The sequence below is a fragment of the Nipponia nippon genome, unplaced genomic scaffold (genome assembly GCF_047370975.1).
Source record: "Nipponia nippon isolate SJK-2023a ecotype South Korea unplaced genomic scaffold, ASM4737097v1 scaffold_13, whole genome shotgun sequence".
Lineage (NCBI taxonomy): Eukaryota > Metazoa > Chordata > Aves > Pelecaniformes > Threskiornithidae > Nipponia > Nipponia nippon.
The window spans coordinates 9124072-9137338 of NW_028262324.1; the positions used below are offsets into that span (position 1 = coordinate 9124072).

Sequence of the window (13267 nt, forward strand, 5' to 3'; positions counted from 1 at the left end):
CAAAGGAAAAACAATTAGCATCAGCCTACTTTACCAACTATTTTTACACTTTAAATGCTCAGATGCTAGCCAGTTGGCGAGATCCCTTCAGTGTCTAATGTATCTACTGTCTGAGAAAGCATGTATTGGCAGGGTTTTGGATGAGCTTGTAAAAGTATTTGTATGCTGTCTTTTGTTTCGTTGATTTGTTCTGCCACCTATACCAGCATGCAAGCAATGCATTTTACTAGTTAGGACACACTAAGGGATGCAATTTCACTATTGGTTTACATATATCTGTGTCTGTGCTGCCACTGGAAGGGGTGGCCTGAGCCACGCTTCCTGCCACCCGACGTGTACCGGCCCTAGCACTTCTGTTTGGGTGAGTGAAGGAACCACTCTGCCTGGAAAACTCCTTTTCAGTTGGATCAGGTCTCTGCTCTGGCTGCTGACACAGTGGTGATGTCAGGAAAACATGACACAGAGAAGACAGGACTGTGGTTTTCACTTGCAGTCTAATCCGATGGCAGTTTCACAATCGGTGTAATCCAATTGTAAATTACGTGTGTATTGATTACATGCCTTGTTCTTGCATATTTTACAGAGACTTCTGTGCCGCTTTGTTTAATTATCCAAATGTTTTTATCAGCTTTGGATTGAAAATTTCAAGATGATTCTTGATTTAATTTAAATGGTAACTGCTAATTCATGAAACATGCTTATATTTCCAAAATAATTTTTATTGTGGGATTGTTCATGCTTAGCTACCATCTAGATGAGGATTATTTTGGAATTGTAGAGCATATTCATGCAGCCTTTTTTCCTGATCACTGCAGTGTGGATATCATGGTGTAAGCAAATAATATCCTTCGTGCTTCAGTGATCTCCAGTCTCGATTTCAAATTTCAGCAAGATGTGCAGGCTTTATTACATTTCAAACTGAAATCTTTAAGAAATAGCCCTAAACAAGGGAGGCTATCATATCGAGTACGTATATTGCATATTGATTTCACTGCACATATGTGGATGCATATAAACGTTTATCTTTTGAGATCTTGAACAGTCACAAACGATATTATTTAAGATGGCAGTAGGTGTGTAAGCCTACTTCTTGAGCTGCTAGTGCCTCTAATTTAAAATTTCCTATACACTGAAGTATAGCATGCCCGAGAGAATGGATGCAATTTAAAACTGCTTTTCAGAATGCAGTAGAGATTGCCAGAATTGATGTGTGTGTTATCATGTGTGTTCAAAAGATCCTTCTTTAGAAAACGTTCAAATTTAGCTAACAGCCTTCTATGACATACTTCAGCCTATGTCATCAAAATAAGAAAACCCAACAGAAATTCCCAGCAGAGTGTAAGGTAGCAGATTATTCATCAAGAATAGAAATATGGAGTTGTGGTTCCCAGAGCAATTGAAATTTGGCCATTTTGTATTTTGTGTTGGGGCACAAAAATTACACAGTGTACAGAACTTTTACTACTAAACAAAAGTTGATAAGGAAATAGTTAATTCCCTTTCAGTTTTGCAGTTAGTGTACACACCCACCAGATGGAGCTTCTGGCACCAGTGGAAAATTCCAGAAATCGAGCAAGAATGAGAAGTGTGTGAATGACTTAGAAGATCCCTGTCTGCTGGACTGCAGAAGATTTTTTTTCTTAACCTTTAAATAAAAAATGAATGGAGAGTAAGACATATCAGCCTTACTGATTCCTTTCACTAGAACTGTCTTCCGTAGAAGTTTTTCCTCCGATGGGAAGTTGGAGTTCTAAGTGCAAGAGTCACCAAGCTGAAGCTAGACAGTAAGCTCCCCCCTCAAAAAAGAGATAAAACAGTTTCATAAGCCCTTGTTGAAAATTGCATATAATGAACGTGAAACAACATGTTCAGGTTTTTAACCTAAGACTTTCCTCCAAACAATTTTAAGTGGGTTTTTTTTAGTACCACATTTTAGATGGACTTTTCTCCTGAAGGAATATTTACACAGGATGTCCAGAGAAGTGGTGTGAAATGGTCCTTTTTGTTTGACACACAACTTGAAATTTTTTTGGAGGTAGCTGATTTAATCTCTGAAGTGATTTTTTTAAATATTTTTAAATTCTTTTTTTTTTACAAAGGAACTTTTAAGAAATAGACAGTGTGAGGGGGAGTTGGGGTGGTTTCATGTGCACAGTGCTGCGAAAGTTTTACAATGCTTTGACCAGATAGCAAAATACATTTGTTGATTTCCATCAGTTCCAATAATCTTTGTTTTAAAACAACATGTCAGGTTTTTCCAGAGGGTTTGATTTGGGTTTTCTGTTCACTTTATGTCTTTCTAATGTGGCTAGGCCTGTTTTGGATATAGACACAAGTTAAAGGACCTTGGATATAGACACAAGTTAAAGGGCTTGGGGGCTTGTGCTTGCTGATGTGCTAGCTTAGGGTTGAATTTAAGTGCCGGGTCTAACATGGCAGCTGAGCACACAGAATTATCTAGTTGGACCTGAGAGGTGTGTGTTAGAAGTTAGCTGAAGACCATCACGTTACCTGGGCAGAAGCTTGGTGCTGCAGATGGCTGAGCTGGTGAGGCTGAGGAGGTGTGCTCTGTTTAAAATGTTGCCATGAGAATCGAGCGCTTGGTGTTACAAAACAGCCTCCATCCTAGGATTATAGCGGACTTGAAAAATGAGCACTTAGTTGTCTGGCATTTCAGATGTGCTGCTAAACTGCAAATCTTGTTACGTTCACAGGAGGTGTGGGTGCACAGCCCTCTGAAAACTAGGCCAGCAATGCTTAAATAAGGAGGAAAGAGAAGAGTCCAACAGAAGAAAGTGAAAATGCTTCACGTAAGGCAGCGATAGATGTGTTAGGAGTAGGCTCCTTGTTCACTCAGTGCAGGGAGGGGAGATACTTAATTGCAACTCTTACCTTTTCAAGGAAGTTTTCGGTAGTTTTCAGTTCTTCCAACTTCTCTGTTCTCCCTGATGGTTCTGCTCCCCACGTGTTTGATTTGCTCACTCTTCCCTGAGACACCTTTCTGCTTCCTGACTGTCCCTCTTCCTTGCTCAGCTGTCCCGGAATTGTCCGGTCCCAGAGTCCCAGCCTCCACCCTGCTGCATGGACAGGCCATCATTGTCCTCATGTGAATATAGTGTGTCATACACCATCTTACTATATAGCATCATTTAACCTGCATACGTGAGGAGGCTGCTTTTCTATTGCTGTGGGAACCATAGGTTAATTTTCTTGCATAATTTTCTTGCATATTTTTCTTGTATTTTAAGAGATTTCACTCAACGTTGCACTAACAGCCTTCTTTGCAAATCTGTCTCATGGCTGGCTTTTTAGAGCATGCTGTTAAATACAGTTAGCTGGGCAAATGATTAAAAGTAGACCTTATTTTGAATGCAGTTGGAATAGGGAGATAAAAAGCACAGTATCAAGAAACTAACAGTCTTGTTTGATTTCATCCAGGAACATACAGCTGCTCTCAGCTCTGATATATGCTACTATGTTGCACTGTCACATGTAAACCAAGAACTTCTTCAACTTAAAATCCTAGCAAAATCAGGACTAAAATAAAAGAATTTGGGATTATATAAAGTCAGAAAAATGCCAGATGCTTGGTGATTCTCATCAGCAGCACAATGCAGGGAAATGATACTCAGCCGTCGGGAGGCCCCGTATGGGATGAAGTACTTCCCTGTGCTCAGTATTCGTATCTTCAAACTGATACACTAGTTGTCACCCGTCTGCTCTCAAGGCCGATCGGTCTTCGTCCAGAAGTGTGCTTTCGGCAATGAGGATTCAGTGGGAGAAAGGTGATTTGGACTTCACAGAGATACAGGGGCACAAATTCTGCTTTCTAGTTAGAAAATAGTCCAGTGTGAAACAAAATAACCTATCATCCTTAGCTATTTGAAGATATGGCTAGTGGTCTTGTTAAAGCATATGCAATATTCAGTTTTGCCTCAATGTGAAGTATTTTAAGAATTTTGTGTTTTTAAATTTCTTAGAGCATTTTAGTATCTTCTGTTGAAACCATACTTGCTGAAGAAAAACAATCTGTACTTTAAGCTGTGCATGTTCTGTCTGAATAATCAACAGAGATTAAAATCTAACAACTTTAAACAGTAAAAATCCTTATTGCTTGGAAAAGTAATTCTAAATGACTCAACAAATTTTGCTTTTATAAACTTTAGATTTGGTTGTTCTAGACGTCATGATACTAATGTTATGTCTTGTGTTTCCAGTCTGTTCAAGACTGAGTTTCTGTCCATGGGTGATGTGAGTTGGAGAGGTATCAGTCTTCCTACAGAAACATAATCATTTACATGCCATTACCCCAAATGGTTTACTTCGCATCCTCCTACTAGCAGCATTGTAACTGAAAATTTTAATCTGAATACTTCCCAAATGAATGTATGTCCCTAGGGTTGTGGCTGACAGCCACCTCACCTGTTTGATCTCCCATATTGTAATTCAAGGCGGGACTGTGTTTGTATGGGAACCTTCTAGGAAAAATTAGCTGTACAGGGAAGTGCTGTTGGTGTTTTACTAAGTGTACCTCATCTATACAGGGCACAGCTATGCTGCCGGTGCTAATAGCTCAGATGAGGTGTAAACTGAGGTCCTAACCACTTCAGTCAAAAGGTGTGAATATGACGTGTGAATAGGAGCATTCTCTCTGTATCCTGCTGGATTTCTGAATTGGGTAACTTAATTGAAATCTGAGCACCAAAATATTCCTCAGGTAGCATCACCCAGCGGAATCCGTTGCTTAAGCCACAAACCTGCTAAAACTTCCTGCAGCACTGTTAACTTGCTGGAATGCGCTCTACAGTAGCTCCGGGTCAGTAAAGGTACCGTAAATGTGGTTTATAATTAGCTTTGGAGTCCTTCGCAATGAAACGTACGTTATAAATGTAAGATTGCCCTTATTACATTTCTTATCTCTTGTCTTTAACACTTTGTTTTGTACAGCAGGATATGATCCTTCTTCTATGTCCGGGCTTTGGCCTCACACAGTAGGTGTAATATAATCGCTGAGGTGGGCGTTCTGGAAGGAGAATTATTTTTGGAGGCTTTTGCATGAAACTTGTCCAATGAGTCTGAGACGCCCAAGCACCATTAATTTTGGAGGTAAATGCCTCATAATATGTACTGAATAGATTGGGAAGAGTTAAGATTTTCATTTGGCAAAGTATGGGCAAAAAATAGTTGAAAGGATAGTTGTGACTGTTTACTTCTGATGTTTGGGCATTTTGAACTTAAAGGAACACCAACTTGAACTCTAGAAAAATCGGGGGTGTGGGGGGCTTTGAGCTCAATCAGTCTGGCAGCTTCACTGCATATTAATTAGTTTCCTGGTTTAAAAGTTTTTCCCCTCTTGTGATTTATTAAAACCAACAGAGGCAAAAGTGAAAGATGATTTTGACTGCAAGAGAAATGACCAGACTGCCTGGAGTACCCTCTCATGCTGAAACAAACTGGGGAAAAACCTGTGCCTTGTGATATGGAAGTTCAAAGATACATAATTTAAGTTGGATGTCCCTTTAAGTTATTCCTTGGAGTCTGACATTTCTTATTTGAATCTCAATTAAAATGTTTGAATTTGGAAATTCAACTGAAATGTTTTCTATTAAGATATTTTCTATCATTTGTCTATAAATCGGACTGTCATAGTGGGCTGGGATATGTATAAAGGGAGGGGAGGGAGGAATACTGTAGTTAAAACAATGAAAAGATAAAGCTGAAGGGCGAAGAACAATCAACAACAAAACAAACCAACCAAAGAAACAAAAACAAATGAAAGAAAATATAACAATCAGTCCCAAAAGAGTTTTCTAAAAATGACAGATTTTAAATGTCAGTACTTGCTTTGGGTGGGGGGAGGGGGGGAGAATCATTTGCATGAAATATGATTTACTTTAACATGCTATTGTTATTGGAATTACATCAGTTTACTGATAAAATTATAAAGATAATGTACGTTTTAAAAGTTAGTAAGTTAAGTTTGCTCTAGTAAACAACAGTAATGTAGTACTGGCACACGGCCAGTAGAGAAATGAAAACTGTTTTAAAGATTTACAGTGTCTGGGTTGCACTGATGATGTTGATCCTGGATTCTCCTTGCTTTCTGATTTTAATGATAACTGTTATTGAGAAATATTTAATACTTAAAAACAGGCTGTCTAGTAGAGAGCTATCCTGCACTTTCTAATGAAGTAATTTGTAGCATAATCTGAATTTTATGCACTAACTTGTTACCAAATTGCATGCATTTTTTTGATTATGCTGTTTCACTCTGCTGCAGCCCTTCCCTTTTAGTATTATTACGGATATTAAGAAATCTGGGGTTGAATTATTGGAATGAAAACCATGGGCTCATGATACGTACCTAACAAAGGCAATGGACTAGAGTAGTGGGTTTAAGTGTGCGGGGGGGGTGTATTATGTAGGGAAAAGGAACAGCTTTTAGAATAAGGGTTTGAAACATTGCTTTTTCTGTAGGAAAAAGATGGAGTATTGCATGCTGGGAACAAGTGCTTTCCATAAGGTAGCTAAATTTTAAAAGTACATTTGTTTCATTTTGTTTTAGGCTTTGCTTAAGTATTCTAATCTAGTAATTTTGTCCTTTCTGCAGTTTTCATTTTGATTAGACCTCTGCAAAACTCTCTTCTAAACAAAAATTCAAAACCAAACAAAAAACCCAAACCTGGGCCACAACTGCAGTTTGACATTTCTGAAACGTTGCTCAATGTGTACAGAGGAGTATTTAAAGGATATTAGTATAAATTCTTTCTGTGCTCTGTTTTGTTTTCCGTGATTTCAAAATTGCAGATACTAACACCAGTAAATTTAAAGATGGGAATGTGTTGGATGCCTACAGAGAAATGACCAAAAGTAAACCAATTGGTTAAAAGGTGGTCTTCAGTGACACCTCTCTAAAAACAAACCAAAAAAAACCCCACAACAACAAAACCAAAAAGCCCCACTCATCAGGACTGCTCGGCAGAAACTCCAAGTAAATCGTCACATTCTTTTTTCCTTTGTTCTTGTGACTAGCAAGACATAACGTACTTGGAGGAAGTTTGAGCAGATGAGTCAGGAGTTATTTCATTAACTGCAGTTAAATGTTTTGGCCAGGTTTCCTGAGGAAACAAAGGTTATACAATTTTTCAGATTGTGGCTTGTCTTCTAATCCCCCCTCCCTCGCCCAGCCAAGGAAAAAGTTGGCCATTTTCAACCAGATTTGGTAGAGATGGAGGTCTGACAAGATAAATAAGCATCTTTTAAGTTTCGTTAAATGTAGATCTCCAGTAAGAGAAGAAACTAAGGTTTGAACATTCCCAAGTTTCCTTCACAACTCTCCTATCAGCCTGTTCCTTCAATTGGATGCAGCAATGCCAAGTGGCTGCTAAAAACTCTGTGGGAGGAGTTGTAAGGGGGAGGGGAAAGAAATCTTCCTGCTTAGGCCCGGGATTTTAGGGGGTTGACTTTACATGCGCGCCAACTGCCGAGGTGCCAGTTAGGTGGTGTGCCTGGAGCTGGACGTAGCAACTTGCCTGTCATTATCCAATATGGAGCTAGCAGAGGGTTATGAAGGAAAGAGAAGATGCAGTAAATGATCTTGGCTTAGTGTTTGAAGTATTCAGCTCCAAATGAGAGTTGTTGGTGCCTGACTGAGTGTGTGTATAGTATATTATTCCATGGATACGATATTATTACAGGTACAGCAGCAGCTCATGATGCCCCGTAAAGCTTTTCTTTCCCAGAAAGAAAAGCAGGCTCGTGCCAGGGAAAGGGATATGTTAAAAAAGAGGAGGAGGCGACAAGACTATCTCAAAAGAAGCGTGGAGCCGCAGAAAAATGCAGAAACAATAAAATGGCACAGGGATGATGAGAAGAGGAGAGAAAATGAGCAAGTTAAGGACAAAGATATCAAGAAGCGGTGGAGACAGGATGAGAGAGAACGACGAAAGAATGTGGACGCTATGAATTGGCGCAGGGAAGATGAGAAGAGGGAAAATGAGCGAGGTAAGGACCAAGAAGGCCAAGAACCAGCAAAGAAAGGATGAGGAGGAGAGGGGGAAAGAGCGACGAAAGGACGGACCTTTTGAAGCAGCAGAGGGATGATGAGGGGGAGAGGGGAAAAAGAGTAAGAGCAGTTCCATTTTATAAGCATGTGCAGAAATAACAGAAAATATTACTATCTTTTAGTTTCAAATTTATAGGAAATCTGCTTTAATGAACTATCATTCTTACAGAGCTCGTTATTTTAATAAGACGAGATTGATGTGAGTATAGAGGTATACAAACTCAAAGTCGCCATGGGATAGAAAAGGCTGGGTTTACACATTGCTTATGAAATTGTCTGTTTTGCACACATGCTCACACCTATTTCTTCAAGAGTACAGTTGATAATACTGTGTTTCAGATCACCAAAACGTTCAGGTTTTCTCAGTCTTCATAATGAGTAAATGAGAGCATTAGGAAAGGAAGGGTAAACCAAACGTGCTCATAGGAGAAGGTAAAATTGATGTTTTGTGTTATTCTTTTTAATAATGTGCCCAAGAGAGTTGTAATTGCATCCCCAGTTTTATTCCAAGGTAAATTATTTAACAAAAGTTGTATGGAAGTGTAAATTTCACAGAATGCTTTTAAGAAGCAGTCAGTTCAAGAGATGCACATTTCTGTGTCATTAGATCTAAGGTGTTGGCATCAAATCAGCTGGCATCACGGTTGATTTGATAAATTCAGCCAACAGCTTGGCATTGAATCTGAAAAGCTGACAAACAGTAGATATTTACATTACAGTAGGAAGACCCCCTTCTAAAGTTGCATTTTTATTAGATTTTATATAGCGTTTTTTTATCTGGAGTTATAATTTTTATTTTTTTGCAGTAGCCCTAAAACATTCGTTGTAGGCTTATGAAGCAGCAATGGATTTATCCTGGATGAGAGTCTAGGCCGTTGGAAGTGTTTCTAGTCTGATTTAGAAATGTGAGCCCTTAGAGTAAAAGGGGTGGTGCCTTTGCACACACGATGGTGGCTTGCTCCCCTCTTTACAGCTGGGGATGTTGCAGCCTTCGTGGAAGACTGGCCTGCTCTGCCTGCAGGGTGTTCACACTAAACACTGTCACACTTAATCTTTGGTGAAACAGTGCCTCTTCTAAACAGTAGTAAAGAACTAGCTCTTGGAAAGGAGAAACTGATTCCGTTGTCTGCATCTTTCAGATTTTCTGTATTTAACATATGTTTGGTTTAGGATTAAGGATCTACGCTTTTTTTTTTTTTTTGGGTCTCCATAAAAGTGTTTTGGCACGCCTGTTTTGACTGATCAGTTTTGATGAGGCAGCCTGGAAGGACATAGCCACAATAAGGAAGAGGAGAGACTACTAACTCCTATGTGGCTGTGTGCTGAGTGCGGCTGAATCATTTTATTACTCAACAAAACCAAAATGGTCAACATGCTGAATATTCATAAAGGGTTTCTTTTTAGTGCTGATCCTTTCAATTGAGCCAAAAAATAAACTCACAGTGTTTAAGGGGTAGTGTTGAGGGGTAAGTGTTGCTTATTATGAGTAACTTTATATATTTCATTGTGAGGGGAAAATGCTGTCACAATTAGTTACCAGCTTTCCACCTCTGTGTTCCTGTGAGGTTTTCATTGTAGGCCTAGGAATCATCAGCTGGTAAAATAAATTGTATGTCAAGAAAATAGATAAATGCATGTAAAAAAAAAAAAATTGCTTCCAGGAGCCTCGTTTTTGTTTCTGTAACTTTTTTCTCTCCTCTTCATTCCTAATTTTCACTCAGTATTCACTAGGAAAGTTTAATTTTGTAGTTTTCCTTTTCTTGATTGACTGCTTCTAACTGTTCTCAGCTCTGTGAACTTAGATAAACTCAGAACTACGTTCATAAAATTTCCAAAGGAAATAAATGGAATAGCCAGATAGTAACTTTCCAGTTTTTCCTGTAGTATCATTAGCAATGTTGAAATCTTACTTTCCTTGGATGAAAAAAAAAAAAAAAAATCCTGTATTGCACTGGCTTGGTTCCGCCAGTGGACAGGTACTTCAGAAGAATCAGTGGCCATCGTAAAGAGCATTAGGATACCTAGCCGACTCATGCAGGTTTGAGATGCCTGAATAAGAATAAAATGCACTAGGGACTAGGGGGTTTTTGTTGATAGCTTTTGGGGGTTCCATAACTGGTTTTCACTTGCCATTTCACAGCGATGCTCTGTACAAACCTTGTTGAGTGAAGACATCTTCCTCAATGAAATGTTTAGGGTCACCTACAGTTCTGTGCTTGCTGGTCATGGAAGGCTTCCCTGATGGTACAAACTGACAGTGTGGTAGTAAGGAAATGGTGTAATTTTCAGTTAAGCATAAAGAGAAGAAAATCTAGAGTAGGTTTTCTGGAAAACCTAGACTGGTGCTGTCTTGGTTCCTTTACACAGCAAGATTTTCCTCCAGATTATTTCTTTAGGTCTTTAAACTATTTCTGGATGAAAACCACCATTTTACTATCAAGACTGTGACATTAGAAATATATTATACTTGCCACTTGTTAGAATTGTAAGAAAGCTCAAACATGAAACAAGCATAGTAAGCACTTTGAATAACGTTGTCCAAAAATGAAAATAACATGATGAGGCAGATTTGGAATATTTGCTGAAGATTTTAGTTGAAAGAAGGCGGCTGTCTTGTTCTGAAACTGCTGCATCTTTCCCAGGATCAGAATAGCGCTGTTACCTTGTGGGTGCTTTGAAGTTGTACACTAGAAGAGCCTCTATTTTGTTCTAGATAAAGTTGGCAGAGCTGAAAGTCTAACATCTGTGACCTGATGGTATCAAAGGTAGCAGGTTGCAAGGCAGCTCTTCTGATGAGCTCCAAAATACAAAAGACCCACTGGAGAATTAACATTTTAGTTACACTAAAACAAACAGCTTTGGGGGTCTAAAGACAGGTGGAAGCTTTCTCTTTTTTTTTATCCCCTCTGATAATTTGACTGATACAGGCTTTTTGCTCGTTTTCCCTCTTGTGTTCCTTATCCTCTCTCTCCTGGGTGCACACCCTCCTTGTAAGGTCATAGTTCTCTAGTTGTGAATACAGTGTGTTGTGTGTGAGATCAGTACCTCCCTCATAAGGGGGGACTGTTTGCACTGAGAAGAAGATGTAGCATAAGAAAACATTAACTGTTGCAATATAGAACTCTAAAACAGGCATGCAGTGTTGTATTTTACATGAATTAATTTTCTAAATAATTGCACAGTAATCTTTTTGTAACTTATCTTTTGACTCGGTTTTCTAGGTGGCTCCAGTCCCTTGGTAACTGATGTGTTAAAGGGCTGAACTGCATGGCCATGTTAACTTGAAGTGCTTGAAGCTGGTACAGTGAGGATAGTTTAATTTTATTAAATGCTAAAAGTGGTTTAAAAATCACTTAGAGTAACATAATAGCAGGATGTGCCAGACTTCACATTCTGGATGTTTTTAAAATAGTGACTGCAATTGTTTCCATCTGGAATTTGAAGTGCTAGTAAGAGTAGCAAGTTGGTGAAGAGGTAATTTGGAGTTGAAAGTCACTGCAAGTCTGTCTAAATGCTAAAATATCTTTAAAAAAAAAAAAGTGGTGTGTTGAAGAATTTGGAGTTTGTTGAAACTTCTCTGTGACTATGCGGTGGTTAATTTTTGGGCTAGACCTTTTTTTTTTACTGCTTTTTTGTCATGCCATAAAAATCAAAAGTCTTGATTTCCTGTCTCTTAGGATATTTGCACTGTTAAGTTCCTAAGACGAAGCGGAAATTTTCTCTAGTAATGAGTTTGTCCCTCCTGTTCACTTGAATTATGTTTTTTCCTGAACATTATTCACACTAGTGCTCCTGAGAGCATTTCAAGGTGTTACACAATTTTTTCACCTACTAGTGTTTTATTTTGCCAGCTAAGGCTAACAAGGTTAGAGAATTAAGTAGAGAGAAAAAGCCCTTTGCTGTGAAGCAATATTTGAAGCGAGGTCCCTTTTTTATTACAGCAGTGAACCCGAGTTCTTTGAAAACACTGAAGAAGCCTCTGATTTTAAACAGCCGAGGCACAATGTTGTTGCCTCTTTTGCCCTGCAGTTTTAGTTGCTTCCTAAAACTTGGACATAATTATTAATTTAAATCAATCAGCCTATATTATGTCCTGGCGCGTTCCCATTTCAGGATGTGATTCTATTGAGTGACCTCAACTGCTGGTTCCTGTAGGCTTCTCAAACTTCAGAAGTCTTTCTGGTCATTTTATGCCCTAATTTTGAGGTTATAAGAATCACATATCACAACTGCACTTGAGATTAAATTCTTCCTTCCTGGGACTCTTATAGCTTGTTAAAAGCCAAAGACAGTGCTTCAGTTCTCCCAAGCACAATACCACTTTGAGTTCTGCAAAGTCTCTTAGCTGTTGTTCCTCTGCTTACCTTGCAAATACTCCTTGATTTTTCACCAGACCTTCCCTCCGGCCCCCCTTCAGATTTTTGGGTGAAGATCTGAGAGTACTTCGTTCAGGTCTTTTGGTTAGCACACGCGCACTAGCGAGGAAACTTGTTTTAGCTTTTTGTTCATGCTTTGCACAGCGGCTGTAACCCACAGCAGTGAAACAGTACTGCATGACGTTTGTCTCAAATAGGTCTTTGCATCTCCAAAATATGACTGTGAAATGAAAACAGAAGTACAGCGTTTCTCATTTAGTAATGATATTTTGCTCTTTTATAGCTTGTCTTTTCTGCTTACATTTGGCTACTGAATTATTCTAGGAATCAGTACCTGGCTGTGGACTAGACCTTTATGCTGGGTACTGCATAAATACAGAGCAGAAGAAGGTTCCAACTTATTTCTTACACAGTCTGCTTATTTTACCATTATTTTGTGATTGGTACAGTCAGACATTTTGTGTACAAGCACACTAAAGATGAGTGAGATCATCTTATTAAATCAGTCTAATTTTTCAGAATTTCTTATAACTAGGTTAGTACTCCATTTTCTTAGGCACCTGAAGATACTACCTGGGTATTTCTAGTAAGGGCATTGTTGGTCTTGGTTTTAAGTACTCATTTATTCTCTCCACCCAGCAGTTTAGTGTAGATTGATGTGTAATTCAACTTATGAACAAGTGCTTCCCAGTGTATTTGTAGGTGGGACCCAAGGCTAGAAGTAGGAAACAGAAGGGCAGACACAAACTTACTTACAAACTTACACAACTCTTACTATGGTTGTTGAATCATGAACTTGAAAATAACCGGTTGACTTAGAAGGCAG

The 13267-nt window shown here is 38.9% G+C and overlaps 1 protein-coding gene across 13 annotated transcripts in view; it reads left to right on the forward strand.

Annotated features, from left to right (window-relative positions):
* ADNP (activity dependent neuroprotector homeobox) overlaps positions 1-13267 on the forward strand; it is a 33694-nt gene that overhangs the window by 6203 nt on the left and 14224 nt on the right. For 2 of the 13 annotated variants that reach the window (XM_087749616.1, XM_087749618.1), the window contains 3 exons: positions 4948-5106; positions 6478-6523; positions 7698-8004. In XM_087749616.1, the coding sequence (XP_087605742.1) occupies positions 6485-6523; positions 7698-8004 (346 nt within the window). In that variant the 5' untranslated portion in view covers positions 4948-5106; positions 6478-6484. Of the gene's footprint in view, positions 1-2714; positions 2811-4717; positions 4827-4947; positions 5107-6477; positions 6524-7697; positions 8005-13267 lie in introns of those variants that run through there. The other 11 variants (XM_087749625.1, XM_087749627.1, XM_087749617.1 and 8 more) reach the window with 10 other exon arrangements.